General features: G+C 31.2%; 2 protein-coding genes across 3 annotated transcripts; one reads left to right on the top strand and one right to left on the bottom strand.

Moving 5' to 3' along the window:
• Nucleotides 1–875: 875 nt before the first annotated feature.
• LOC124845693 (putative LRR receptor-like serine/threonine-protein kinase At1g06840) lies at nucleotides 876–11148 on the bottom strand. Its single transcript, XM_088109783.1, has 20 exons — nucleotides 10999–11148; nucleotides 9504–9654; nucleotides 9323–9394; nucleotides 9085–9156; nucleotides 8724–8867; nucleotides 8524–8595; nucleotides 8344–8415; nucleotides 7468–7542; nucleotides 7064–7132; nucleotides 6839–6907; nucleotides 6638–6709; nucleotides 6325–6411; nucleotides 5756–5824; nucleotides 5002–5486; nucleotides 4214–4372; nucleotides 3602–3885; nucleotides 3302–3353; nucleotides 2816–3066; nucleotides 2342–2476; nucleotides 876–1355 (listed from the first exon to the last, which is right to left on the bottom strand). The coding sequence occupies exons 1-20, from the start codon at nucleotides 11102–11104 to the stop codon at nucleotides 1008–1010; spliced, it is 2844 nt and encodes a 947-aa protein (XP_087965909.1). The 5' UTR covers nucleotides 11105–11148; the 3' UTR covers nucleotides 876–1007.
• Nucleotides 11149–13799: 2651 nt separating this feature from the next.
• Nucleotides 13800–26730, top strand: LOC148204477 (putative disease resistance protein At1g61300). Of its 2 annotated transcripts, none has more exons than XM_088092364.1 (9): nucleotides 13800–13878; nucleotides 14039–14096; nucleotides 15309–16320; nucleotides 16431–16485; nucleotides 19759–19832; nucleotides 19949–22647; nucleotides 23052–23823; nucleotides 24115–24250; nucleotides 26427–26730. In XM_088092364.1, the coding sequence occupies exons 6-8, from the start codon at nucleotides 19966–19968 to the stop codon at nucleotides 24120–24122; spliced, it is 3462 nt and encodes a 1153-aa protein (XP_087948490.1). In that variant the 5' UTR covers nucleotides 13800–13878; nucleotides 14039–14096; nucleotides 15309–16320; nucleotides 16431–16485; nucleotides 19759–19832; nucleotides 19949–19965; the 3' UTR covers nucleotides 24123–24250; nucleotides 26427–26730. The 2 variants fall into 2 exon arrangements, with proteins under 2 accessions (XP_087948490.1, XP_087948482.1); XM_088092356.1 differs by having other exon boundaries at nucleotides 15285–16320.
• The last annotated feature ends 143 nt before the right edge of the window (nucleotides 26731–26873 follow it).

The following is a 26873-nucleotide window of genomic DNA, read 5'->3' as shown; positions in this document are numbered from 1 at the left end:
AAATTAAGACATGTTCTGTAAAGGAAATCTATACTATAGTAATCCTTTCCTAGTTCAGGTTTGGATACGGAAACAAAATACAAAACAAGTGATGCTGAAAGTGATTGATTAGTGATTCATCATTTGTTTTTTTATATTGATAATTGTTAATTATTAATTAATATTATATAGTGGAGGAGTTGAATTTTCAACTTTTTTAATATTTTAAAACTTTATTATTAAGTCAACAACAATCATATTGGTTGATAATATTTTATTTATATTATTATTATTATTATTACTTCTTTTGTTTTTATGTTTTTAATTGTTATGTTTGTGTGATTTTACAATATAATATTTAAATTTATTTTATTATTCAATTTATAAATTAAGAAAAAACTTATGACTAATTATAATTTTGTATAAATAATAATTATATTTTTATTATATTTATGTAAAATATAATATTTTATTCTATAAGTATAATCAGGTCTTTTACAACTTTTTTGAGTTTTCAGTCATTTGTTATGAACTTCTTCATGTTTTTTTATAAATTATTACTTTTTATACTACTACTTCCTCTGCAGTGCGTTGATGATGGTGGTGATACCAACAATGACGGTGTGGTGCATACGCGAAAAGTATTCGAGTCTTTTCTTCTTATTGTGGGGTGCAGGAAGCAATAATCTTGAAGCTTTATTAAGTGGGCCTTTCCATAAATACCCTTTGAAGCAATAATCTTCGATTCGTGTACTCTATAGTCTTTAAATACCCTTATGGAAATACCATAAAAATCGAAGAAAATACAAATGGCTGATGTAGCAGTGACACTACCAGTATTTCAGCCATTACAAAACGTAATAAAGATACACTGATGGGTGCACAACATGAATGTATAACTTACAAAACAGTTCACTGTCAATTAACCTTAAAATAGGTAACATAGAAAAACATCAACAAAAAATTGACTGTGATATATAGTACATGTGATGGCTTCATTGTTCAAGACAGGTGATGATTTTCAAGTTTTATCTAGGCCTAATGGTGGGTATCTTTCCACTGACAAGGTCACTACCAGACACATCTTCTGAAACAAAGGTAGTCCTGCTAGTAGATGATGAAGGTTGTGAACTGGATATTATTCTTCCATAACCACTTCTCCCATGCTCTGCTTCCACATCGTTCGTCTCCGGTAACATTGAACAGATGTTTTCGATCTCTCTAGCCACTGCTGCCATTTTAGGTCGCTCGTCTGGTGCATCTTTGCAACACTTTAAGGCCAACGTCAAAAACTTCTCCACGTATTCTGAAGGATAAGACCCAATACGTTTATCAATAACTGAAAACAATCCACCAGATTCGTATGCCATGATAACCTGAAAACAGCATTTTAAAATATGTCAAGAATTATGTTATCTCTCTCTCTATATAAATATCTTAGAGATGGGAAATCATTATAAGGAACTATTATGACAAGTGATACAAATCATTTGAACCTTGATCATGTTAGATTATTAAATAAATATTAGCATTTACACCTTATAAATTAGAAAGTAATGTACAATATATTGTGTTGACTAGTGATAGGATGTAAGTTAGTCATGATAATTAGACTGCAGTTAATTTTTAACAATAGCTAATTATTCCTTGATTGTAACCAAACCATAAATTATAGATCAAGGTGCAGCCTACTAAAACAATTTTTCTCAATAATTATCTCTTCAAACAAGGGAAAGCGACTGGACTAAAACCTTTGATTAATAGGGTAAGGATTGAACATGACAGTTTCAAACACTGTTCAGAAAGTAAATGGATGAAAATATGTCATGAATAATTGTTGTAACTAAGTTAACGTCTAATAACATAAATAACGGATGACAGTTATTTCCGTTATTGAGATACAAAGGGGTACTTGTTTGAGAAAGAAAGGGGTTGTAATTGAATTTTATTCTTTTTCTATAATCTTTTAAATGATTCTCAAGAGTGTTTCTGTAATATAAGATCCTTGTGTTTTGTATTCTTATATAACAATTGGTATCAGTCACTTGAATTTTCAGAGCCATGGTGGAGGCAACTCGTAATAATGCAGCTATGAAGTGGAAGAAAGAGTCATGGTAAAATTGGAAGCAAGATTAGCAGAATATAAAGAACCTTAGGGGAGTCTATGAAGGACACATTACAGAGTTTATCACTAAATTATATGAATGAAAGAAGAGCCAAAGGCCTTTGTTATTTTTGTTATAGCCCTTACTCATCAGAGCACAAAAACTAATATGACTGTTGCAACAAAAATTAAAGCAGATGATTGTTTTATGTTTCACATAGAATTATGGAAAATATTTGAAGAGAAAACAAACTATACCTGTCTAATAAGATTTTCGCCGTGAAAGATTGGTGGCCTCCCAGTCAGAAGTTCTAGAAATACAACACCAAGACTATAAACATCACTCTTGTCAGTCAATTTGTGAGTTAAGTAGTACTCTGGATCAATATAACCCTGCATGATTAAAACAGTGAACAAACAACAAAAAGATTAGATTGGAGGCATTGTAGGCAAAAGGTTAGATTCATGACATTGAAGATTATCAGGGGTATGAGAAAAGAATGAAATCGATCCCAATGTCATGAATCTTCAACCTCATGGAACGTGCATTAATGAAAAAGGTTGAAGATCCCAATGTGTAACAGGGGAGATGGGAGGATCATGTGTATTAATGCTTTGTTCTACATTTCTTTTTAAATAATGTAAAATGGTGCTTTATACTTCCTAATTTTATCCTGACTATGAACATGCTCATTTTCAGAGAAGAACAAAACCCATTAATGAAAACCTTACCGGAGTCCCCATTACCACAGTAGATACATGACCAGGCACGTTTCCTTCTGTATCTTGGACTGGGGCAAGTCGTGAAAGTCCAAAGTCAGCAACTTTTGCAGTGAACTTGGAGTCCAATAATATATTGGTGGCCTTGACATCTCGGTGGAATATTGGAGGATCTACTTCCGTGTGTAGATACAGAAGACCTTTAGCTGATCCTAGAGCAATCTTCAACCTCATGGAAAAACTAAGAGGTTTTTCCGAATAAACTGTCATAAAAGATTGAGTGCATAGTTCAGAGAGACAACAAGAAACACGTGTTTTTTCTATAAAAGAAAAACCAGAAGTCTCTTTGTGCTGCAAAATGGGAATAGAAAAAGCAAGGGAAACTTATACAGGTAAAACAACACTTATTTCATGACAGAGTCAACTATAAAATGTAATTGACTTTATATTAAGTTATCAGACAATGCAACGAATTAGATACAGAGGTACAAGATTTACTAGAGAGGTGATCCTTTAGCGTTCCGTTTGGCATGTACTCATAAACCAAAATCTGCCAAATGAAAATCGTAAATCAGATGGAGAAAATAAACCAGACATAGAATGAACTAAAATTTAAGGGATAGGTATTCTATGCAGTAAGTTGTACAATCCATATCCTTGTGCAACCAACACGAGTCAACAAGGTAATTGAAGTTATGGAAACAGAACTTTCAAAAATAAATAAAGAATCAAGGATTACTAATGTTTTTACTTTATCAAGTTCTGTTTTACATTTCTGAACTTTAAACTAAAGGTTACCTGTTCACCCTTTTCATCGCAGTATCCAATGAGAGAGACAAGGTTGCGGTGATGTAGCCTTGATAGCAATTCTATTTCTGTAAGAAACTCCTTCTCACCCTGCAGGGAACCCTCCTGTGCACGCTTTATGGCAACAACAGTGCCATCAGGAAGAAGACCTTTGAAAACCCTCCCATACCCACCTTGTCCAATTCGAGCTGAGTCACTAAAATTGTTCGTAGCGCCAGCCATGTCTTCGTAGTTAAATGATCTTAGACCTTCAATTTTTATTGGGATCCTAGATGCTGCGAAACAAATAGAAGTCTATGTTTAACATGTATTTTGATCATTTAGTTACGTGATCTAGTCCTATCCACATTCATTTTTTGTTATAAGAACGTCTATTATCCTTTTAAATGGATTGCCTATTCTGAATGTCAGCAACAGTCCCAAAAGAATAATTTGAAAACATTTACTATTGATGATAAATATAATTAAATTTCGAATATGGTTCATTCAAAATAAAATGACGAGCAGTAACATCTAGACTTGTGATTGTGACAGAGCAAAGCACTGAAGACAACTCAGTAAAGAAATAATCATAGGCTAGGTTATTCATTTTAAGGTACTCACCTTTTGTCCGTTTGGAGGGTGCAGAATGATCTCTCAAACGTATTCTCAGTACGAGCATAGTAACAATTGCAGAAAAAGTAACTGCAAAGGCAATTGCACCCAAGACTATTCCAGCCAGTGCTCCTTTGCTGATCCCTGAACTTGGAGAGGTAACAATCACTGTGGCAATATAAAACTATGAGAACAAACGTAAAACAAATAAAAAAATGACTCTTTGCATATAGATTGTCAGATTTCATCTTAACATCAATTGGTATTAACCGGATTTGTTTAAACTGTTGACAGCAACACATAATATAACCATGAACAAGGCATTGCATCTCAGTTGTCCAACGTTTACTTATCACAACACTTTAGTTTTGTTTAATTGTCAGGGTATCTCGAATGAATTAAACCGAAAAAATAAATAAAAAACTTAAATTGAGGAGTAATTAAACAGATGGTTACTTTTCCAGAATACCATAAGTAGATAAACGCTGACAAAAAGACCTTTACCTCCAGTTTCAGAGCAGTCACAAATCAAATAGCACTACTAGAGCAAAACTTTAGTTTCACAATTTTAATCAAACTTTGAAAGGTGAGAGACATGAATTATACTAACAGGAACAGGAGAACTACTGACATAAGTACAAAAATGTGATTGGAACAATTCAATTAATAAACTGAACATTAAAATCCATACGATAATAATGTTTAACCGGCTAAAGACTATTCAACCAAGGTCATATTGTTCAGTGTCCAACTTCCCGCTAAACATTAACTGATCATAAGAAGTTTCTGTGACTTACCATCCCTGTAAGGATCCAGCAGAATGAAGTCTAGAAGCTCAAAAGGTCCGAACAAATCATTGGTTGGAAGATCAAAGTCTAAGAAAGAGTTTCTGAGCCGAAGAACCTCAGTTGTATTGAAAACATGAGAGCTGTTATTATCAACATACAAAGGAAAAAGCTTCAAGTGCATTCCCAAACGAGGACCTTCTTCCCATTCAAATTTTTGAATATAGAACTGATCAATACGTATTTTAAGACCCCTTGACATCATGCTCTGAAATGCATTCATGTAAGTGCGGAAATCTGAAAATCCAGGACTTTTTAATCGATAGTTAACAACCAAGGGGGCAGCACAGAAACAGTCCACGGTATATTCATAGGGAGGGGGGCATGCTTGGGTGGGACAGCTAACACTGAAGTTACCGTTGACGCTACTGTCAGTTTTAGATCCGCAGAACTGAGCTAAGGTGTTATTATTTGAGCACATAGGATTTCCCTCAAGCCTGAAAAATAGTAACTTTCAAAGCCTCCAAACAAAATAAGTCATGCAGTAGCTTAAGACATATGTAGAATGAAAACAAGGAAATGATAAATTCAATGTTCAGTGAATTTTTGTCAAATGCAATGCTCAGTGAGTTTTGACCTTTATCATAAGGATACTAAATAAATTATTAATTTTAATTTTAATATGCACAACAAACTTAATAATTATCATGTCTCCACTACCCTAATCACATTATAGTGTAACTGCAAAATAAGGTCAGAAGCATACCAGAGGGTGACGTTTGGAGGAAGATCTGTACTGCCTGATATGCTTGTAAGTTGATTATTCTGCATGTCCCTGAAAGATCATACGGCCATGCTGAGAAGAACATCAAAATTCAGTAGCACCTATACAGAAGTTAAAACAAAAACATACCAAAACACACGAGAATGAAAGATGTGATAGCCTGGACCAAATTTGCGAGTGAAAGAACAAATCCTAGTATCAACAACTTAAACTACACAAAGAATAATAAAGTCCTTGCATATAAAGAACTCTGCTAGCCTTAATTCCAACATCTTCTACCATCCACGACTCTTCCTATGTATAGGAAATATGATTTATTAGTTTATTCCGGCTGTCTCAGCATAACAAATTGACTATTACTCACTAATTATTCTAGTGTATTTAAGAATATTCCAATTGTTTGGGTCTTAACATACACATGTACTATCAATTAATCCAGCTCCTCAACCACAACCTTTTTCTATAATGAAAAGGAAAAAAGGACACAAATACGCATGCTTCCAAGTACAGGTACAACAGGAAAGTTGCCAAATTATTATTTCATGTCTTACAAGTGAAGCATTTCTGATCCATTTAAAGTCCTGTCCTGCCAAATGGTAGAAGGAACACTTCCGTTCAATGAATTGTTTGCAATTGACCTGTCAAAGAAAGACATGTGTTCATTACTCATTCATTTCACAGCAATTTTTATATAATTAGAAATCAAAAACGGATATTAATTTGAAATTCGTCAAAATATGATTTGTAACGTAAGGTGATATAAACTCGAACAGTTTACAACGTTTGGTAAACTGTTTGGTTTATGCAATTCAATGCCGTTTGTTGTGGAAGAAGAAAGGATGAGGAAAAAAGAAGATAACTTACAGCTTTTGAAGACGTGGAAGATCAGAAAAGTAGGATGGAATAGCTCCAATAAGATTATTGCTTGATAAATCACTGCAGACGATATTTTGAAGCTTATCACGCAAAACAGTGAATATAAGAGGAATATCTACATTGCAAATCGAAATAATTGGATGCGAGACCAGTAGATTTGTAAATTATTTAAGCAATAGAGGTTCTTACAGGGTTGTGATATTGTCTGAAAGCTTATTAGTTGGAATTGATTCATTCAGCTGGTTCAAACTGAGGTCACTGGAATATACACAAACAACAATTAGTAGAAACTGTTAGAGTCTTAGATGTACTGTCTTTTGAACAAGTACATCATTATGCCAAGTGCAGACACTTCATTTTAGAATCCTAAAAATCAATGCATAAACTGAGTTGAATGCAAATGAGATAACTTACAGATACGTAAGGCGTGGTATCGTGCTCAAATCAGGGATTGGTCCTTGCAAGTTGCAATTCCTAAGACTCCTGATAAAACCAAGTAACCAATAACAGCATATTATCAACCTTACACTTTGTTGTGTACGCCAAAGAAAGAAAATAGAGGAAATAAAACTTTTCTCAAACAATTTGGACCTTTATATAGATTTGGGTATTCAAAACCAGTTAATCAACTTTCTAACTATCATGTTTCCACTAAACAATATCCATATTTTTTTTTTAATTTTGGACCTTTATACTTAAATTTATTGCCAATGTTTAACTGAAATTCCTTTGTACATCAGATCACAAAGATTCCCAGCACCTTAGGTCGCTTTGTAGTGTTAACATACTTACAAAAAAGGATCAAAAAATGAACTTACAGTTTTATCAATTTTGACATGTTTGCATAAGAGCGTGGAATGCTATTTCCACCAAAGTTGTTGTTATCAAGTTGACTGCAAGAACAACAAGATCTATGAAATACTTTAAATATAATGATAAAGTATATATTGATCCTAGTCAATGTAATTCTCTGCCCCTGCCCTGCTCTGCCGCCCATTTGAAATTGAACATTAAAGAATTGCTACTTCGAAAAAATTTCAAAGTTTTCTTCATTTCCTACATCACGAGGTCAGTTTTTAAGGATTACATATTATTGGTGATTTTAAATATCTCCTTGGAAAATATATGACCAATGGCTAAATTGCTTATGGATGGCAGGGAGCAGCATAACATAAATTCATGGAAATTCGTATCTGAAGAATATGTTAGAAAGAAAATAATTGATTCGAGTGGTACCTTATATTTGAAATAAGAGTATATATAATTTGCAGAACCTAACATGTTAACTAATAAGGTTATATAATCACATATAAGAAAAGACACAGGAAAACAACTACCAAAAAACATCAGGTCCTTTATTACCAGATAAAATAACGGATTCTCTTATTGTGATTGTTCATGTGAAGAAAGTCGTATGCACAAAGATCCTAAAAAGCTCCAAAGGCCCTTATGACACTGGAGTCCTATTTAGGTTCTTCGTGTGTACCTTTCTCTTCGCACTATTGATTTCATTCTATTTGATCCAACACATACTAAAAGAAAAGTGGAACAACCAACAGAGATTCAAACCAAGCGGAAGCAAACTGAAATGTCACCAACTTTATGAAGAACACTCTCTTATTCATCCAAAACAAAACAAAAACCAGACGAGCTTAAAGACATGCATACACTATGCAACAAATAATAAATCATACAGAATCTTTAAGCTTGGCATCTCAGAGAGTTCAGAGGGAAGATCTCCTGTAATGTTGTTGTTATCAAGAAGACTGCAAGCCCAGAAATACATTTTGTCAACAATATATAGACTTGCCAATAGACCATAAAAACCAAGAAAAATATGTCAATAACTGCAATCATGTCACCTAGTAACTTACAGGTGAAGAAGGCTTCCTAAGCTGGAAAGTTGTGGTGGTATTTGCCCACTAAGTGAATTGTTGTTCATGTGACTGCTCCAGTATGAGAAAGCACTATTTTTATTTTGTTTCTTGAGAAAGAATATCAAAGGTAGAAGACAAACAGAGAAAAATTCAAGTAACAAGTTTTTAAAGTGAAGAATCGTTATAGAGAACCTTACAAATGTACAGTCTTGTTCAGTTTTGCAAATGATAAAGGTATAGGTCCTGTGATATTGTTCTGATCTATTTGCAATCGAGTCAGGTTTGGAAGAAAGCCAAGTTCTTCTGGCAACTCACCAGTTAATTTATTTCCACTCAGGAGTCTGCAAAATTACAGGGCATTTATTTATGATATAAACTAAAAAATATCCTACAGAAACTAGTTATTTAACTTCAATTTACTTAGACAACACTGTTCTGATTTGATTTGATGGCGAGTCTGTTTCATGCACTAATATGAGGTAAAGGATTCAGAACTACTAAGGTGACAAAAACTACAAAGTTACTACGGGCCAAGAAGAAACTTTTATTTCAACTTACAACAGTTTCAAAGGATTGATAAAGCCAATTTCCTTCGGTATACTCCCAGTTATGTCGTTCCACATAAAGTCCCTTCGAAGAATATAAAGTAAAAGCTTTATTATTAGAAGAAAGCAATTGCGAGCTGCTACATGATGGAATAATGGAAATATCCAAATGAAAAACTGTGGAATATAGCAATTGCAAAATTGAGAGTGTTGGTATGTAATTAGAAACATCAATGTAGGTACAGCCTTACAACACTTCCAGATAAGATAAGCGGCCAATCTCTGGTGCCAATGTTCCAGACAAGTTCATGTTCAGTAAATGCCTACAGGAAAACATAAAGTTTGAAACTTGGAGCAAGAAAATGATGATTTATACATGTTAACATGGCTTATAGAGAAGAAAAAATTGAAAGTGGAGAATTAAAGTCATACAGTTGTTTAACATGTAGATAGCCATCGACTAATATTGTATCAGAACACATGACTCCTGTCCAGTTAGATGTACATGGATCTCCACCATCCCAGTCGCTCAAATTTCCATTAATGTCGATCAAACTTCCCTCTATCATAATTAATGCCTCAACTGCAACATAATCATATAAATCACATATTGTGAATAAAAGTTTATGAAAAAACATTGCACATTGTGTCCAGTAGTTTAATATAACTTGAATTTGTTTAGGTGAAATGATTAGGGATAATGTAGTTTAATATAACTACATAAAATGTTCACATAGATAAACTTGTAAGTTTAAGAGTTATCTAAAAAAGCAAGAGAATCTTTTAATAATTTTCCGTACTCATTGTTTTTTTTTATAATAAGCATTAAATTCATCAAACTAATCACCTATCGAAAGGAATAAAATATTAGGTTTAAAATTTTCATTAAGTCAATAAAACTTCATACTTTATTGCGCCAGTTTTATTTTATTTTCTTCTTGTTAGACAATTTTATTTTTGTACAGTGAAGTCCAATCGATTTTCATATTATTAATTTGAATCCTGATAAGTGGAGACTTTTTTACTCCTCGTGACAGTTGACTTCACCACTCAATAAATAAACTTAACTTGACCATTATTTAATTTTACATCTTTTAGACAAAATGGACAAATAGTTAATAGTTTCTGTTTATATTGAGATTTCTCCTTTCCCCAATTAAATCTCAATTTTAATTTTAATTTTAATTTACAATTTTTTTTCGTCAACAAAGATATATATATATATATATATATATATATAGATATATATATATATATATATATATATATATATATAGATATATATATATATATATATAGATATATATATATATATAGATATATATATATAAAATCTTTCTTCAATATTAGATCATCGTACACATGATAAATTTTAAATTTAAATAAAAAAGCCCTTCTCCAATTTTTCGCAGGATTTTAGCAAGTTAAAGCTCAGGTAGATACAAGTATATGCTTATCTTCTAACTTCCCCCCATTAGACACTGTTATAAGCGTATATGTTTTTTTTTTCATACAGAGGAGATTTTGTTTTTACTGGATTGAATATGTTTAGTGATTGAATCTGAATATTACTATTTATAGGAGCCATAAGAAATCATGTTTGCAAAAACATACGTGAAAATTAAATTATTATTTCATTAATTAAAATTTGATAAAAAATAAATAAAATTTGGTGATACAGTTTTTTTTTTTTTTTGTTTTCTCTAGTCTTGTATAGTTTTGAACCAATTTTCATCAATAAAGAATAAAAGAATGTTATTAGAAGAATTGTTGGTATGCATAGTTGAAGAAAATAAATGTTTTTGGTAGCAGACACTTTGAAACCCTAAACCGTATATCACTTCCAGAAGCGGTAATGAATCATTAAAAAGATGGTAATTGAATACAAACTTGAAAAAATATGGAAATCAAAAAATAAAAGTTATACCTTCAGTGGGATCAGTGATCAAAGCAGTCGCGAATAAAAAGTAGCAGTATAAACACAAACTCAGCAGAACAACTTGTTCACACTTACAACCTTTCGAAAGATACATCTCAGCTGAAACGGCCAAAACCAATTCAATATTTTCCCCCTGAACTTTGCAAAATCTATTCAACAACAAAACCAGTTACAGACATTCAATATATGAATGCATAATCTAAGTGCAAAAATGTCATGCACATGCAGCAGCTCTCAAAACCATACTGGTTTGGTGGTTTTACCTTAGAACGGGAAACAGATCGTAAAGCTCTTGCTGGAAGAACACATCAACAGGTCAAATGAAAAATGTTTGTTATAACTTGGAAATAAATGTTAGGATTCTTGAGAAGCAACATGTGGATTATATAATGTAATAAGAAGAGTGTATCAGCGTTGAAAACTTCGTACGGTAGATAGTGTGCTAAAGCTAAACTTCTGACTTGGTCGCCATTGCAACGAGGAATCGTTAGTGTACTTCTCAAAGAAGGCCACTTTCGTCACTGTGGCTTGCTATCTTCGACGAGTAACTTGCATGAGAAAAACAGCAAAACTGAATTAATAAGGTAAACAAATAGAAAAAGTAATACCACAGCTAATTTAATAGCTCTTAAAATTAAAAGAAGTATTCAATGTCAACGAATTTCTATTTTATAATCTGTATGTATAAACTGAAATTAGTTTATGACGAGTCATTTAAAAAAAAAAAGACTCCTAACTAAATGACCAATTTTAATGATTAAAAGTAATCAGTCATTATACTGATTTCTATTCTATAATCTGTTATGATGAGATTATAGCTCCTAAAAAGGTTTTTAATATAGGAAATTAGTCTTTAAATTGGTTTCTAAACATATTTTTTATTATTAAAATTAATCATAATTTTTTTTTTGTAGTGAGTTGGTTTATTAAAAAAATCTTATATTTTTTTCTAAAATTTAGTTTTTTTAAGAGACTGAAAATTTAATTCTTGTAAGAAAATGTTCATTTCATTTTACCATTTGTCCTATAAATGGGAGATTCTCTTGAATTAGGGGATGATAGTCATTGAATCAATTTCTAATAATTAATTGGGGTTTTAATTATTCCCTCTGGGCTTTGAGTACTTTTGTACGCGTAGTTTTGTTTAATTATATTTCTCAACTATTATTGTTTTATATAAAGGAATCACATGTTGATTATACACAATTAATATGAAAAAAACGTCAGCATGTACCAGCATATAGGTACCATGTACCAAATGAAGAGTAAAAAGAAATCCATTGAAAACTAACGACATTCACTTTTCTTTTAAAAAGAAGATTTAAACGAAGTAATCTACTTCAAGTTGGCGAATATATATTTCAAATAATACATCCAATTATCCACTTGATAATTATTATATTTATGATTGAGACAAATCTATATTAAATACATATTCAATGTTTGACTTGATCATGAAGTTATTAACTAGCTTCAAACTTGATTTAATTTAAACTAGAAAAGGCCAATCGGACATTTTAAATGAGGAAAATTAGCTACGAAGCACTGAAGAATGAAGTTTCCTTCTTAATGAAATCACTCGTTACTTTCTGCACTTGGATGTTTTCTTGGTGTACCTCCGTAATCTTTGAAATACCAGCTATATCATTGTTATTGAGTGATTTGCTTTTAGTTTTTCAATTTAAGTTTTGAATTGAACTATTGCAAATTTTGAGTTAGCATTCTCAAGACTAGAAAATTCTAAGCCACTAGATATTCGAAAAGGCTTAACAAGTTCTTATGTTCGTCTTGAATTAAGTTACAATAATTTCATAAACCCATTAGCTCAATCCTTATTATTGTTGGGTTCTGTGTTTTCAGAGGATTGTGAAATAGATTTGGAAGATTTATTTCGACTTGGAAGAGGATTTGGTATACGATTGGAACGATGGAGAACGGAAGGCAATATTTTCTTTTTTCTAATTTGGAAGTACGATTATGTAGATAATATTTCGGTCTATTTAAATCAATAATAAAATATAGGTAGCGCTGCTTAAGTATGTGTGTTATAAAAATATGCAAGTTTGATCATATTACAACATCAAAATGCTCTCCAACTCTGAGTTCAAAGGAGTCCACAGACTTTGTCTTAAGCCATGTCCTTCTTTTTTCTGACTTACTTCACGAAGCAATTATTGAAATCCATGTCTAAAGGCTAGAAAAGAAAAACTTTTGCATGAAATATACACATCAATAACATCAAATGTTACAAAGTTAATTAACTTTTACAAAAATTAAATTATACATAATTTAATTTGAACTTAAATTAGTTTTAATTTTTATTATTAAAAGTAATTATTGACAAGTTTTTCAAGTTGATTATTTTTAATTGGTTGGTTTAAATTTGCTTTGATGAAATGAACACTTCTCAGCAGCTGTAATCTAATTTGAAGAGTCTAAATATTATTATCTTTAATCATGTCAAGAACTGAAAAACCAAAGTGTATAAGGTTGAGATTGATTACTCATCTAATTAATTAGTTAAGATTATGCTTGGATCACGACCTAGGTTTTAATAATATGATTTCAAGTAATGAAACATTTTGTCCTGATTTGTTGTATATTCCTAACTTGTGGAGAGGTGACACCACAAACGCAACAGAATTTGAAAAAGAATTAGTTATTAAAAAAGAAAGGAATAAGTTGCCTCTTTATGAATTCTATACCTTACTTCCAAACTCACCAACTTTACTTCTTTCTTTATCTCTTCTCAGTTTTTTTCATTCTCTAAAATTGTAACTCCACACCTTTCAATTAATACTGTGTTTGCTAACAACGTTGCTCCTAAATTCTTCTTCTTCTTCAAATTCTATCTGCACAAATCTTGAGGTACGTTTCTAATCCAAATCTTCCATTCAGTTAGATTTTAATCTTATCATCACTTCTATTTTATATTCATGTCAATATTATTATTGATGTCAAATTACTTTCCAAATCTTCCATTATCCCTTCTCAATTTTTTTCCATTCTTTAAAATTCTGTTTGGCAGCAAGATTTCTCCTAAATTCTCTTCTTCTTCTTGCCATTGTGTCTTCACAAATCTTCAGGTACGTTTCTCAATTCATATCATCAATTTAGTTAGAATCTGTTTATCTTATATCATTCTTATTCTATATCCATCTCAATTCGAATCATCAATTTAGTTAGAATTTGATAAATTAAACTCTTCCAAAGTTTTATTCAATTTCAAGTGGAATGTTAAATTAAACCTTTTCATCTATCATTAATTGAATTTTTTACATTCTTTTTTGTGGGAAAACCTCAAAATTTATAATTTTAATTTTTATAAAACATAAAAATATACAACCTTAAATATACCTGAAACAAAAGTGTTTTAAAAAATTTACAATTTTTTTTTCAGTTTTATTAGTTTCAATATAATTATTTGTTTTTATATGAAAACATGTTTATGTTCATAAAGCATTCATTGAATATAACGGTGAACTAATTATTCAATTAACATATAATAATCAATATTAATACATGTATAGTTATACATCAAGACAGATGTTATTGATTTAATCAATAAAAGAAAGATAATTATTCACTGTTTCTAAAATGTTAATACTACAAGAAATTATTCTTTAAAATTAAGGAATGAATTGCATCTTTATAAATTCTATACCTTACTTCCAAATTCAGGAACTTCATACTTCTCTATTAACTTATATGTCATCTTATATATCCCTTCTTAATTATTTTTTTCTTTCTTTAAAATTCTGTTTCGTAGCAAGGTTTCTCCCAAATTCTTTTTCTTCTTCTTCCGATTTTGTCTGCACAAATATTGAGGTATACGTTTCTCAATTTGCTTTGAATAGCTTTCCTATAAACAAGTTTCCATTCTACTTGATCTCAATGAATAATCCTCTCCGAATTATAACACATATACAAATTACAAAATTCGATTCTAACTTGTAAAAAACTTTAACTCATTATGGCTTCTTATTCATTTCTTCTATAAGTGTTTATTAAAAATATTATCTAAACAATGCTTAAGTGGTTATCTTTTCTTATTTGTATTGTTTTGCAAATTTTGTCAAACCATGTTAAGATATATCAGAATGTGACAGTGAGAGACAATAATTCCTCAATCGTGTATCCGAAAAAATAGGCGATATTGGAAGAATACGACACTTTTATATAATTATTTAATAATAAATTATCATGATAAATTGGTTGGTTTTTATTATAATTAGTTAAATGTTGCACTAAAAGTAGTACCGGATATAAATTAGGGACTTTTTCCATTTGTACTAAAGGATGTTCCCTGATTCTGCATTAAGTTGCTGCTTGGGTACCTTATGTAGCTAAACACTCATATCATCTATTGAGGTACGTTTCTAATCCAAAATCTTCAATTTAGTTTGATTTTAATCTTATCATCGCTTGTATTTTATATTGATGTGAATATTATTGATGTCAAATTACTTTCCAAATCTTCAATTATTTAATATTGATCACCACCACCACGCTCTTCCCCCTTTTGTTTCCACTGTGTTAGCAAGATACTGTGTAACCTGTTTTGTCACGTTGTATGTCTTATGTTTATCCCTCTGATAACCAAAACCATATTTCTTCTTGCTTCTTTCATTCTGGGCTATTGAAAAGCTCAAAACTTGGTATGGAAATTGAGGAGTTTTTAAATGGGTTGTTTGTAAGATGTCGAAGTTGAAGGGTGATGCTGATAATGATACTTTGGGTGTTTTAGCTTCTGCCCTCGCACTATTTCTAGCCATCTAAATAATGTAACATGTGGGACTCGCTTGAAATTGTGTACTTTAGACATGTAATTCTCCATCATATTTTTCTTTCCTATATCACTCATGATTTTATAAATTTTATAATTTTAACTTAAAATACTTTTACTTTTTATTGTTAAAATTAATTATTGAGAAGCTTTTCAATATGGTTATTATATAATTGGTTCATTTAAATTTCCTTTGAAGAGTCAAATTCTTTTATTATATATCTTTAAAATCATGTCAAGACCCGGAAAACCGACCTAAGTTTGAGATTCATTACTCACCTCAAATGTTAATATTAATTACGCTTGGATTAATAATTTGTTGTTATTCATAAATCCCACAAAATTTAAGGAATGAGTTCCATCTTTATCAATTCTGTACCTTACTTCCAAACTCAGGAAGTTCATACTTCTCTACTTACTTATATGTCTTCTCAATTTTTTTCCATTCTTTAAAATTCTGTTTCACAACAAGGTTTCTCCTAAATTCTTCTTCTTCTTGCCATTGTGTCTGCACAAATCTTCAGGTACGTTTCTCAATTCAAATCATCTCAGGAACTTCATACTTCCCTATTTACTTGTATGTCATCTTATCCCTTCTCAATTTTTTTTCATTCTTTAAACTTCTGTTTCGCAGCAAGGTCCTAAATTCTTCTTCTTCTTGCCATTGTGTCTGCACAAATCTTCTTCAGGTACGTTTCTCAATTCAAATCATCAATTTAGTTAGAATCTGCTTATCGTATATCATTCCTATTCTGTATAACATTGTCAATCATATAAATTAAAATTACTTTGATCTAATTTGCTCCTTGTTAAGTATACCAAATTGTTCAAGTAATATTAAATGATAAAACTAATAATCGTTTCTCAAGAGACTCGTCTAATATTTTAGAATTGTACATCTAGATTAAAGATTGTAAAATTATGTGTAGGTAAATAAACACACAAAGAATAAAGGTGGTCTTTGGTAGTTGGAGACACTTAGGAGCAGAAAAATGTCATAAATGATATGAAATAACACTGCTAGAGGTAGATTTCACTGGCTTCACTCTCGTACATACAAAATCTTCTCCTCTCCATCAAACACTAATGTCAGTTCATTAAAACACTCTGACCATAATCCCTTAGATGAAAGAGTCTAGGTTTCCTAACTAAGTGTAAATCCCTTGAACACTTAATAAGCAAACCCGCCTTAAGATCTAGGGTTTAAAATAACTAATGGGTCATGTTTCATCCCTAGATACAAGAGCCCTCACTAGATCTCTAGTTTCAAGCATAGGTTTCACAAGATTCTTCCAAAAAATCAAGTCATGAACATCCCCATTACATGCAAGCATTAAGAGCATAAACAAGAGACTAGCATTTAATGGAAAATGCATATATATAATCAAAATATTTACAAGGTACAAGAGAATTCAATAGCTACATCTATCCTCAACAAGATGGGTTTGACTCTCCATTTTCATGGAGAGCCTTAAGCTTACAAGAGGAAGAAGGGAGTGTTCCCACGAGCCCTAACAACCATCCAAGCTCTCCTCATAATGAAATCACACCTCCAAACCACCAAAGACCCTTCTCGCCTCATGAAACTAGAAGAAATAGGGCAAAGCTTACCCTGTCAGCATCTCGTCGCCTAACGCTCACCTCTTACCTAGCGAGAGTCTTCAGAAACACCAGAGTTGTTTCTGGAATGAGCTCGCTCAAAGATAGGATGTTGGCGCTCAGTAGTAGCTCGCCTAGCGAGCAAGGATGTTACCCCAACGACTCTAAAGCACTCCCTATTTTGATGTTTTTCTTGCTTCTCTAGTTGTCAAGCTCTCCGATTTGGTAGAGGTTCTTTCTAAACAAAATTGGCATGGGATTAAAATATTATTTACTTTATAGTCCAAAATATAGATATATACAAAAAGAAGATAAAAATGAAAATTTAAGCAAGTAATAAACTAAAAAGAACTTATTTTACTACCAAAATGAAGTTTACATAATGATAAGAATTAACATTATTAGAAAAAAAAAATTCCTTAAGCCATATTTTAAGTCTTAAAAACTTTTCTGAATTACCTAATTTGAACTTTCTAATAGAATTAGATCCCAGAAAGTTTTGACCTAATTCATTTTCTAAAAGAAAAAAAACACACACACACACACACATATATATATATATATATATATATATATATATATATATATATATATATATATATATAATTTAAACAGAATTATTTTTCATCATTTACTTATTATAACCTTTTCTCATGTGATATACCATATTTGAAGCTCAAACAAAATACCATTCGTTGTCTTTTTTAGTCGTCAATGTTTGGAGACATTTATCCTATTAAACTCCTGATAAATTAAACTGTTCCAAAGTTTATTCAATTTCATGTGTTAAAGTAAACCTTTCCATCTTTTTTTTATTCCTACCTCCATCATTATTTGAATTTTTAACATTCTTTTTTGTCGAAAAACCTCAAACTTTATAATTTTAAGTTTTATAAAACATAAAAATTATATAATATCTTCTCACTTTATATTATATAGCATTATACAACCTAAATAGTATGTTCACAAAACATTCATTGAATATAACGGTGAACTAATTATTCAATTAGCATGTAATAATCAATATTAATACATGTATAGTTATCATCAAGACAAATGTTATTTATTTGATCAATAAAATAAATATAAGTATAACTGTTTCTAAAATGCTGATACAACAAGAAAATGAATATTAAGCGTCACTTAAAAATCAATATTAAAAAGTTTACATTATAATTAATTAATAGTATCATGTTGGATATGAAACAAACTCTAAATTCATACATGTTAATTAACTAGCGTTGATTTCTAAAGTTAACTATACACTAATTCTAAATAATATCGATTTAGTCGATTCTAAGTATGTTAACTTAGCCAACTCTGAGTAGTATCACCTTAGCAGATACTATTTTATCACCAACTTTTAAATTGAGTTTTAATTATTGTAATCTAAAGTTAATTTGATCGACATTAATGACGATAATTTTTTTAATTTGTAATTCTAAATAATTGATCTTGCAATACCTATGTTTTCATCTTCAACACAAAACACAAAACACTAGAATAATATTTTTCTTCTTGAAATCACAAGAAACAAAATAAAAAGACAAAATAAAATAAATTGACTTAAAGAATGGATTGAATTGAACGAGTAATTAAAAAGTGGTCATTTTCTAAGTGATAACTATATATATATATATATATATATATATATATATATATATATATATATATATATATATACTGTGATTACCAGAAAAACATTTGGTCTTTAATTAATAAATTTTAAAACTTTTTTATCTCTAAAATATTTTATTTTATTTTTTTCTCAAAAGTATTATTTAAATCGTTACGGTTGGAAATACTATTTATATTCTCAGAGACAGATAAAAACTCATCATTTATTAAGAACAAAAAGTACATTTAATTTTAAAATTTAAATTAGTTTGCTTCAATTATTATTAGCATCGACATTCTATTATCTTTAATTTTAAACAAAATCCATTTTTATGATAACTTGTAAAATATCAGTAATCAGTATACTATATTTAACGTGTTATTTTCACATTAATTTATTGGTTGAAAGAATATATTAAAGTTATTTTCTTATATAAATAAATAATTATCTATAAAAATATTTGTTCGGTATATTTTGAAAGACAAGAATTTTAATTTCTTTTGAAAAACAAAGACAAGTAATAAAAATGAAAATAATAATCGTGTCCTTGTATAAATATTTTCATGTATGTTTAATTATCTTTTTGAAAGGTCAAAATGATCGTGATAGTCTCCAATCATTTCTTAGTATGTTTGTGCAATTTAGTCTTTAGCCATTAAGGCGTATGTTAATCGATTCATATTTTGTAAAAAACCATATACACAAACATTTGTATGTGCACATCGCTAATTCTAGCTTTTCTTAGATCAAGACAAGGTATTCAAGCTGCAACAACGATTCCTTTTACTTTTGTTACTAATATAATAACATCTATCAAAGGTACGTATCACATTTTTATTTTATTATTTTCTTTTACTGCTTCATCTCTTTCTATCATACATGACTAAATACTAATTTTTAGATAACTAAAGCGTGATGAACTCATTCATGTTTAGGGACCAAGTCAATTCAAATGGATGATTTTTTCCTTTCCATTGCAATAAAGATTGCAGAATATACAGTGCATCCCATTTTACATCATGCTCAATACTTGTGTTGTTTCAACAACTTTGCTTCCAAATTTCCAAATGCCAAAGAACAATTGGAATTGACTCGAGATGGAGTGAAGGAGCGAATTAGAAAAGCCATCAATATGGTTGAAAAAGTTGAGCCTACTGTTGAGAACTGGCTGAAAGATGTTGAAAAAGTCTTAGAAGAAGTGAAAATGTTGGAAGAAAGAATATTGAGCGCGAACAAAAGCTATTTCAGAAGGCAATGTCAATATTCTCTTGCAAAACAAATAGAAAGAAAAACAACTGAAATGATCCAGCTCCATCTTAATAGCAAGTTTGAACCGTTTTCGAGGATTACTGAACTCCCAGGCATGCAGTACTTTTCTTCCAAAGATTTCTTTAGGTTCAACTCTAGAGAAGCATCTTTCAAGAAGCTTCTAGAAGCATTAAATAACAAAAGTGCTTTTATAATTGGATTGGTTGGATTAGGAGGGTCAGGGAAAACTACTTTGGCAAAAGAAGTGGGTAAAAAAGCTGAAGAGATGAAACTCTTTGGAAAGGTTGTCTTAGTAATAGTGTCTCAACCTCTAAATATAAGAAGTATCCAAGATCAGATTGCTGACCAATTGGGCGTTGAGTTAAAGGAAGCATCGGAAATAGGTAGAGCACAAAGACTATCAGAAAGATTAAGGAAAGGTACAACTCTTTTAATCTTGGATGATGTGTGGGAAAAACTAAACTTTGAAGCTTTAGGTATTCCCCTTGATGAAAGCATTAAGGCTTGTTGCGTATTGATAACTACTCGAAGTAAAGATGTATGCACTTCTATGCAATGCCAAAGTATAATTGAACTTAATCTTTTAAGTGACGAGGAAGCTTGGACTTTGTTCAGACATTATGCAAACATAACTGATGACTCCTCAGAAGCTTTGAAAGGTGAGGCAAGAAAAATAGTTAATGAATGTAAGGGATTGCCCATTGCAATTGTGACCGTGGGAAGCACGCTAAAGGATAAAACTATTGCAAATTTTGAGTTAGCATTGTCAAGGCTAGAAAATAATAAGCCACTAGATATTCCAAAAGGCTTAACAAGTCCTTATGTTTGTCTTGAATTAAGTTACGATAATTTGACAAACCCATTAGCTCAATCCTTATTATTATCGTGTTCTATGTTTCCAGAGGATTGTAAAATAGATTTGGAAGATTTGTTTCGATTTGGAAGGGGATTTGGCACAATTGAGACGTTTGGAACAATGGAAAACGCAAGGAGAGAGATGGATGCAGCTATTGACATGCTCAAGAATTGTTTTTTGTTAATGCATGCAGAAGGAAAAAAAAAGGGGGTAAAAATGCACGATTTAGTTCGTGATGTAGCGTTGAGGATTGCGTCTAAAAGTGGTAAAGCAATTTTCGTACGTACTGAAGTGTACCCAATAGCTTTGGCAGATGATGAAACCCTGAAAGATATGAAAGCAATAGCCGTATGGGGTTTGAAAAGTTATGATGTTCTCAATTATAAAATAAATTGTCCAATACTTGAAACTCTCTTGCTTTCTTTTGACGTGATCGGTGACTTAAAGGTATCAGATGGGTGTCTTCAAAGCTTGGAAAAGCTTAAAACCTTAGCAATCTTAAACTCAGTTCTGTGGAAGAAGGATGCTTTGCCTTTGCAAGAGTCATTAAAGTCATTAAAAAACCTTCGAACACTATGCTTGAGGGGTTTTAATTTAGGTGACATATCTTTTGTGGAACGCTTGCAAGCACTTGAGATTCTTGACTTACGTGGCTCTGAGTTTGATGATTTGCCTATTGGGATTGCAGAATTAATGAAGTTGAGGCTTTTGGATTTGTACAGATGTGTGATTAAGAAAAATGAAAATGTTGAAGCTTACGAAGTTGCGGGGAAATGTTTGAAGCTTGAGGAATTGTATTTACATTTGATGGATTATGAAAAGGCCTTTCCACATGATGTGTCTTCCTCCAGATTATATGTCATAGAAACTGGTCCTAATTTAAAAAAGCTCAAGATAAAAGAATGTATTAATTTATGTAGCATATCCTTTCCGAGAAACTCAAAGCTATGCAATCTGAAGGTCCTTTCAATATCAAAATGCGACATGCTAACTTCTCTTTTCACGTCATCCGTTGTTCAAACTCTAGAGCTGTTAGAGGATTTAAAAATATCTTCCTGTGGATCATTGAGATACATAATTGAAGAAGAGAATGATGTTCTTTCAAGCACTCAAAGTTATTCTTCTTTGACGCTCCCAAAATTAAGGCGTATTAGAATTGTTGAATGTCACAATTTGGAGTATGTGTTCCCTGTGATTTTAGTCGAAGGGCTTTTAAGTTTGGAAAGTGTGTATATTCAGAACAACCGAGCGTTGAAGTATGTATTTGGTAGTGAAAAGAAACATAATGTTACAGGATACCCAAGTTTCCAGCAGACTAATAGGAGAACAACTTTGTTTAAATTGAATACTTTAATGTTGAATTTTTTACCAAATCTAATTGTGATTTGGCCTGAATATTGTCGAGCACATCTCCCAAGTCTTACTGAGTTATGTTGTATTCGTTGTCCAAAATTGTGCATACATAAGATGATGAATGCTTCAGATATCCAACAACAAACAACTCCAACGGTAATGTATTAATTATTATTTCATTAAATTGATTTTAAATAGTGAGTTTTAAACATAAATTAACCGTTTTAATATATGTGAGATTAGAAATCAGTACCGTTTCTCGAGTAACGTTGTTTAAATACATTAAGCATAACAATCATAGCCCAGAAGTTTTTCTTTATCATTACTTTTATTCTTACCAAGATTATAATTCACTTTCTTATTATGTTTGAGTTGAAAAATATATTTATAAATTAAATTAATCATAATTATTTGAAATGGATAATCTTTTATGTCTTCCGATAATCAAGTATTTATCTATTTGGTGAATTATTTTTTATGAGTTACACACTGATAAATAAATTATGTTGAGATGAGTGATAAAGTTTAAAGTATTAACATGAATTGTGTTGTGTATACAGGAGAATGAAATACTATGGCTGATTACCAACACACTCAACCGATTGGAGGATGATCCATTGTCTCACCCCCAACTCAAAGTTGTCCTCAAATTTAGAATGCTACTGTTGAGTTTTATTAGAATAAAAGGTATCTTCCAATTCCAAATGGGAGAACAAGGGAGCACTAGAGCACTGGCTCCCCTAAACTTGGATATAAATTGTCTAGATTTGCAGTGTCTACCTGAACTGGACTTCATATGGAAGGGTCCTACACGTTTTCTAAGCCTCCAAAACCTTCGCGACATTAGTGTGTATCAATGTCCAAAATTGAAAACCATCTTCTCCACCACAGTTGTTACAAGTTTACCAATGTTGGAATATTTGGATATAAGTAACTGTGATGAATTGGAACAAATATTTGATTTAGGTGATGCACATCAACTCAAGAGCCTATATTCTTCCCAACAAGTCTGCTTCCCAACTCTCTCAAATATTACAGTTGAAAAGTGCAATAAGTTGAAATGTGTATTTTATAATCTCTCGGCTAGTCATTTTACCCGTCTGAGTTATTTGGATATAAAAGAGTGCTCTGAATTACACAAGGCTTTTGCATTTAGTACAGAAGAGATGGGTAAGGATGGAAAACAAGAACTGTTACAGAACTTGAAAAATATAAGACTCTCGTTTTTGCCAAACTTCGAAGAGATTCACCACGGATTTAAGTTGAAAGAAGATGTTAAACAAACAATAGAGGAATGTCCTATGTATTCTCCAAGTTTATATCTACATCAAGGTAAAATTCACATGCCCTTTTTCTAAACACAATTACAATGTCCTTGGTTGTTAAATAAAATATTATTTTATTAAGTTTTTGGTTAAACTTTGCTCCATGATGAACTCTTGTCACTAGGCACTAAGGGTGGTATTAATTAACATATTTAATAAACATACTTAATACAAATAATCTTGTTTTCTCTGCTCCTTTCTATTTTAAATTTCAACCGTAACTCTTGTAATTTTCATCTGTATTGGGCCAGTTCCTTTTAACCACAACTGATGGATGAGATGTTTTTTTGTTTATCAGATATGTAAATAGAATGCTACAATTAAGCATGCAAAAAAAGGGAGCTACAGTTAATGATGGCAAGTGTAGTCTTGATTTGAAAAAGAAAAGAGTGATATGGACAATGAATGCAACAGTGTCTTAAGTGACTGGGCAGGTAACATTTTTATTCTAATCTAGAAATAGGATTATGTGGGTAATATTTCGGCCTATTTAACTCAGTAATAAAAGAGGTAGTTGTTACGTACCCGAGTATTGGACTTAACTAGTATGCTCACTCACACACAGGAATAATAAAAAATTTGTGCCGTCAAAATGGGTTAAAATTCATGAGTCAACCCGGCTCACTACGGGTTTGAGTTGGATTGGATTGGAAAAAAATACAAAAATTTTGATGTGAGTCAATTTTGACCCGACTCACACGGATTGAACCCGTGGTGCGTCAGGTTGGTCATCAACCCACCTATTTTTTTAATTAAATTAAATTAATTATTCAAATCCTACTTTTTTTTATTGAAATCAAAGTAATTAAATTAATTATTCAAAATGCATAACATTGATGCCTCTGTAAATAATATTATAGATGGAGATAAAAAAGAACATGTTTCAAGAGAGCATAATATCATAGATTTATCTATTCAGGACTCTAATTTAATATATGGATAATATTATAAATGGGATAATTCAAGAATATATCATCTGTTTTATGTTGTTTTTAGACCTATCTCAAGCATGACAATTTTATCTTGTGCTATATATTTTTGTTAACGCCAATATGTAATTTCTTGGCCAAACGGTTGCGTATGTCTCATTAAATTAAATTGGCAAACTTTTATGCTTGATAGCTTAGAATATATATAACAATATATTTCTTTTGTTTCATTTTCTTTTATATCAATTGATCCAATTATTATTGTTTCAATTTGATCGATAAAAGTAACATGTTATAAGAATCTGAGAAGAAGATGGTGAAAAAAAAGTTAATTAAGTGAGCCAATGAGCCAACCCGTTTAATTCACCAATTCGTTGTGGGTCGGGTCGAGTTTGAATTTTTTTTAGCTTGCTAATAAATGAGCCGGGTTGGGTTGACTCACTAAGTGGCCAACCCATGGTGGGTCGGATCGGGTCGGATTATCCGTTTTGACAGCTTTATGGAAAATAGTTGAATATACCTCTTTTATTGAATGGAAAACAACTTAATCAAAGAAAATAAACAATAATTGGAAACAGGATTTGCGTCAGTTACTTGAGAGCATAACCTCTCTTACAAAAATCAAAAACATGTCTTTAATCATAGCTTCCCCTTTATTTATACTAATTAATTCCCTTCGGAAAAGGTGGTATTGAATAATAGAAAATAATCCTATTTATTATAATTATCTTAATATCATCTCTGAATATCTCTCTTGTTATTCTAATTAATTTTCTGCCCATCCTAAGTGTTGTGTTAGTTATGATGCTTCCTCGTTACTTCCAACCGTTCAACCCTCATGCTCTATCTTTTCTACCGTTCGGTCAGCTTGCTCCCTTCCTTCTACCGTTCGGTGTGGTCTCTCTCCACCTTCTACCATCTGACCAACTCGCTCCCTTTTATTAACCGTTCGACCATCTTGCTCCCCAATTTCTACCGTTCGGTCCCCTTCTCTTTCTTTCCTATACCTCCTTCTCTCATGTACTCGTCAACCCCTGTCAGTAACAGTGCTTGAATCAGTGTTGTAAAAATATGCAAGTTTCATCATATTTAGAATTAATACAAGGCATTTTTTCAAACGAAGAAATCAACTTTAATGATGACAACTTTAATTCTTTCAACCCATTAAGAAAAAATTAAATTGAGTCGGGGATACATACAAGAAACAATTAATCAACCTGTGTTTTTCGTACCTGTGATTTATAAATGTAAATAATCTTTATGGAGTATTGGTTCCTATGCTTTATTCTATTGTGATGTTCAATATATAATGAATGTATTGTCATAATATTTTATAATATATGTGTGACTGTTTTTCAATCTATAAATACGAAATACTGCATAAAGTAATTAAAAATAAAAACAAAAGACAGAGGAATTTAGTTTAAAAAATTTATCCTGCTCTAATTGCATTGGCTATCAAAAAACTAAGTTTCTTGCACATTACATACCAATTCACCTTTAAAATATTGCCAACATTATCACAGAAAAAAAAAGAAAAAAACTTGACATCCCATCCTCATACTCAAAAGAGCAACCTCCACTACTCATTTTTTTCAAATAATATAACGTTCTTTGTGTCATCTTGCTTTATTTTCCAAATCTCCAAAACTAGAAAAGTAATGAAACTCTTGAATTCCAGGTGACACTTGAGACAGATTAAAGATCAAATCAAATGTTACAGTCATTCTGGAAACAGGTGTCTACAGTACGATGTATAAACAATTGCTGAAGGGAAGCAGAGTGTAAAGGGAAGCAGAGTGTAGTGACGAGTTGGGTGTGGTGGTAATGTTAAAATCTTTACATAAATAATCAATAATACAAAGACAGAAAGACAGTTGTTCTGCTACCATACACATTGCCGAATCTTGTTATATACTTATCTGAGTGTTTATTGTCTTGTTTTTGGATCCAAGAATTTGATAGGGAATTCGATATTATGAGATGTCTAAGTCTTATATCGTGTATCGTTAATATGATATGTTTAGTGATGTATTTAAGTGTTTGATTCTTCACTCTTTTCAATAGTTTTTTTAGTGTGATTATCCAAATATTTAGATATTTACTTCAAATTTTATGTAAGAATCAC

This window comes from Vigna umbellata, chromosome 1, assembly GCF_029865625.1.
Source record: "Vigna umbellata cultivar VRB3 chromosome 1, Vumbellata_1.0, whole genome shotgun sequence".
Classification (NCBI taxonomy): Eukaryota; Viridiplantae; Streptophyta; class Magnoliopsida; order Fabales; family Fabaceae; genus Vigna; species Vigna umbellata.
Note: the sequence above shows the minus strand (reverse complement) of the source record. Positions and strands in the feature narration are given on the sequence as shown.

Coding starts and splice junctions, on each gene's coding strand:
- LOC124845693 (XM_088109783.1), bottom strand. CDS start 11,104: ATGTATCTTTCGAAAGGTTGTAAGTGTGAACAAGTTGTTCTGCTGAGT. Junction 8,868..9,084: donor ATCAATCCTTTGAAACTGTT/GTAAGTTGAAAT, acceptor GTAATTTTGCAG/ACTCCTGAGTGGAAATAAAT. Junction 7,543..8,343: donor ATGCCAAGCTTAAAGATTCT/GTATGATTTATT, acceptor TTGTTCTTGCAG/TCAACTTGATAACAACAACT.
- LOC148204477 (XM_088092364.1), top strand. CDS start 19,966: ATGGATGATTTTTTCCTTTCCATTGCAATAAAGATTGCAGAATATACA. Junction 22,648..23,051: donor AACAACAAACAACTCCAACG/GTAATGTATTAA, acceptor TTGTGTATACAG/GAGAATGAAATACTATGGCT.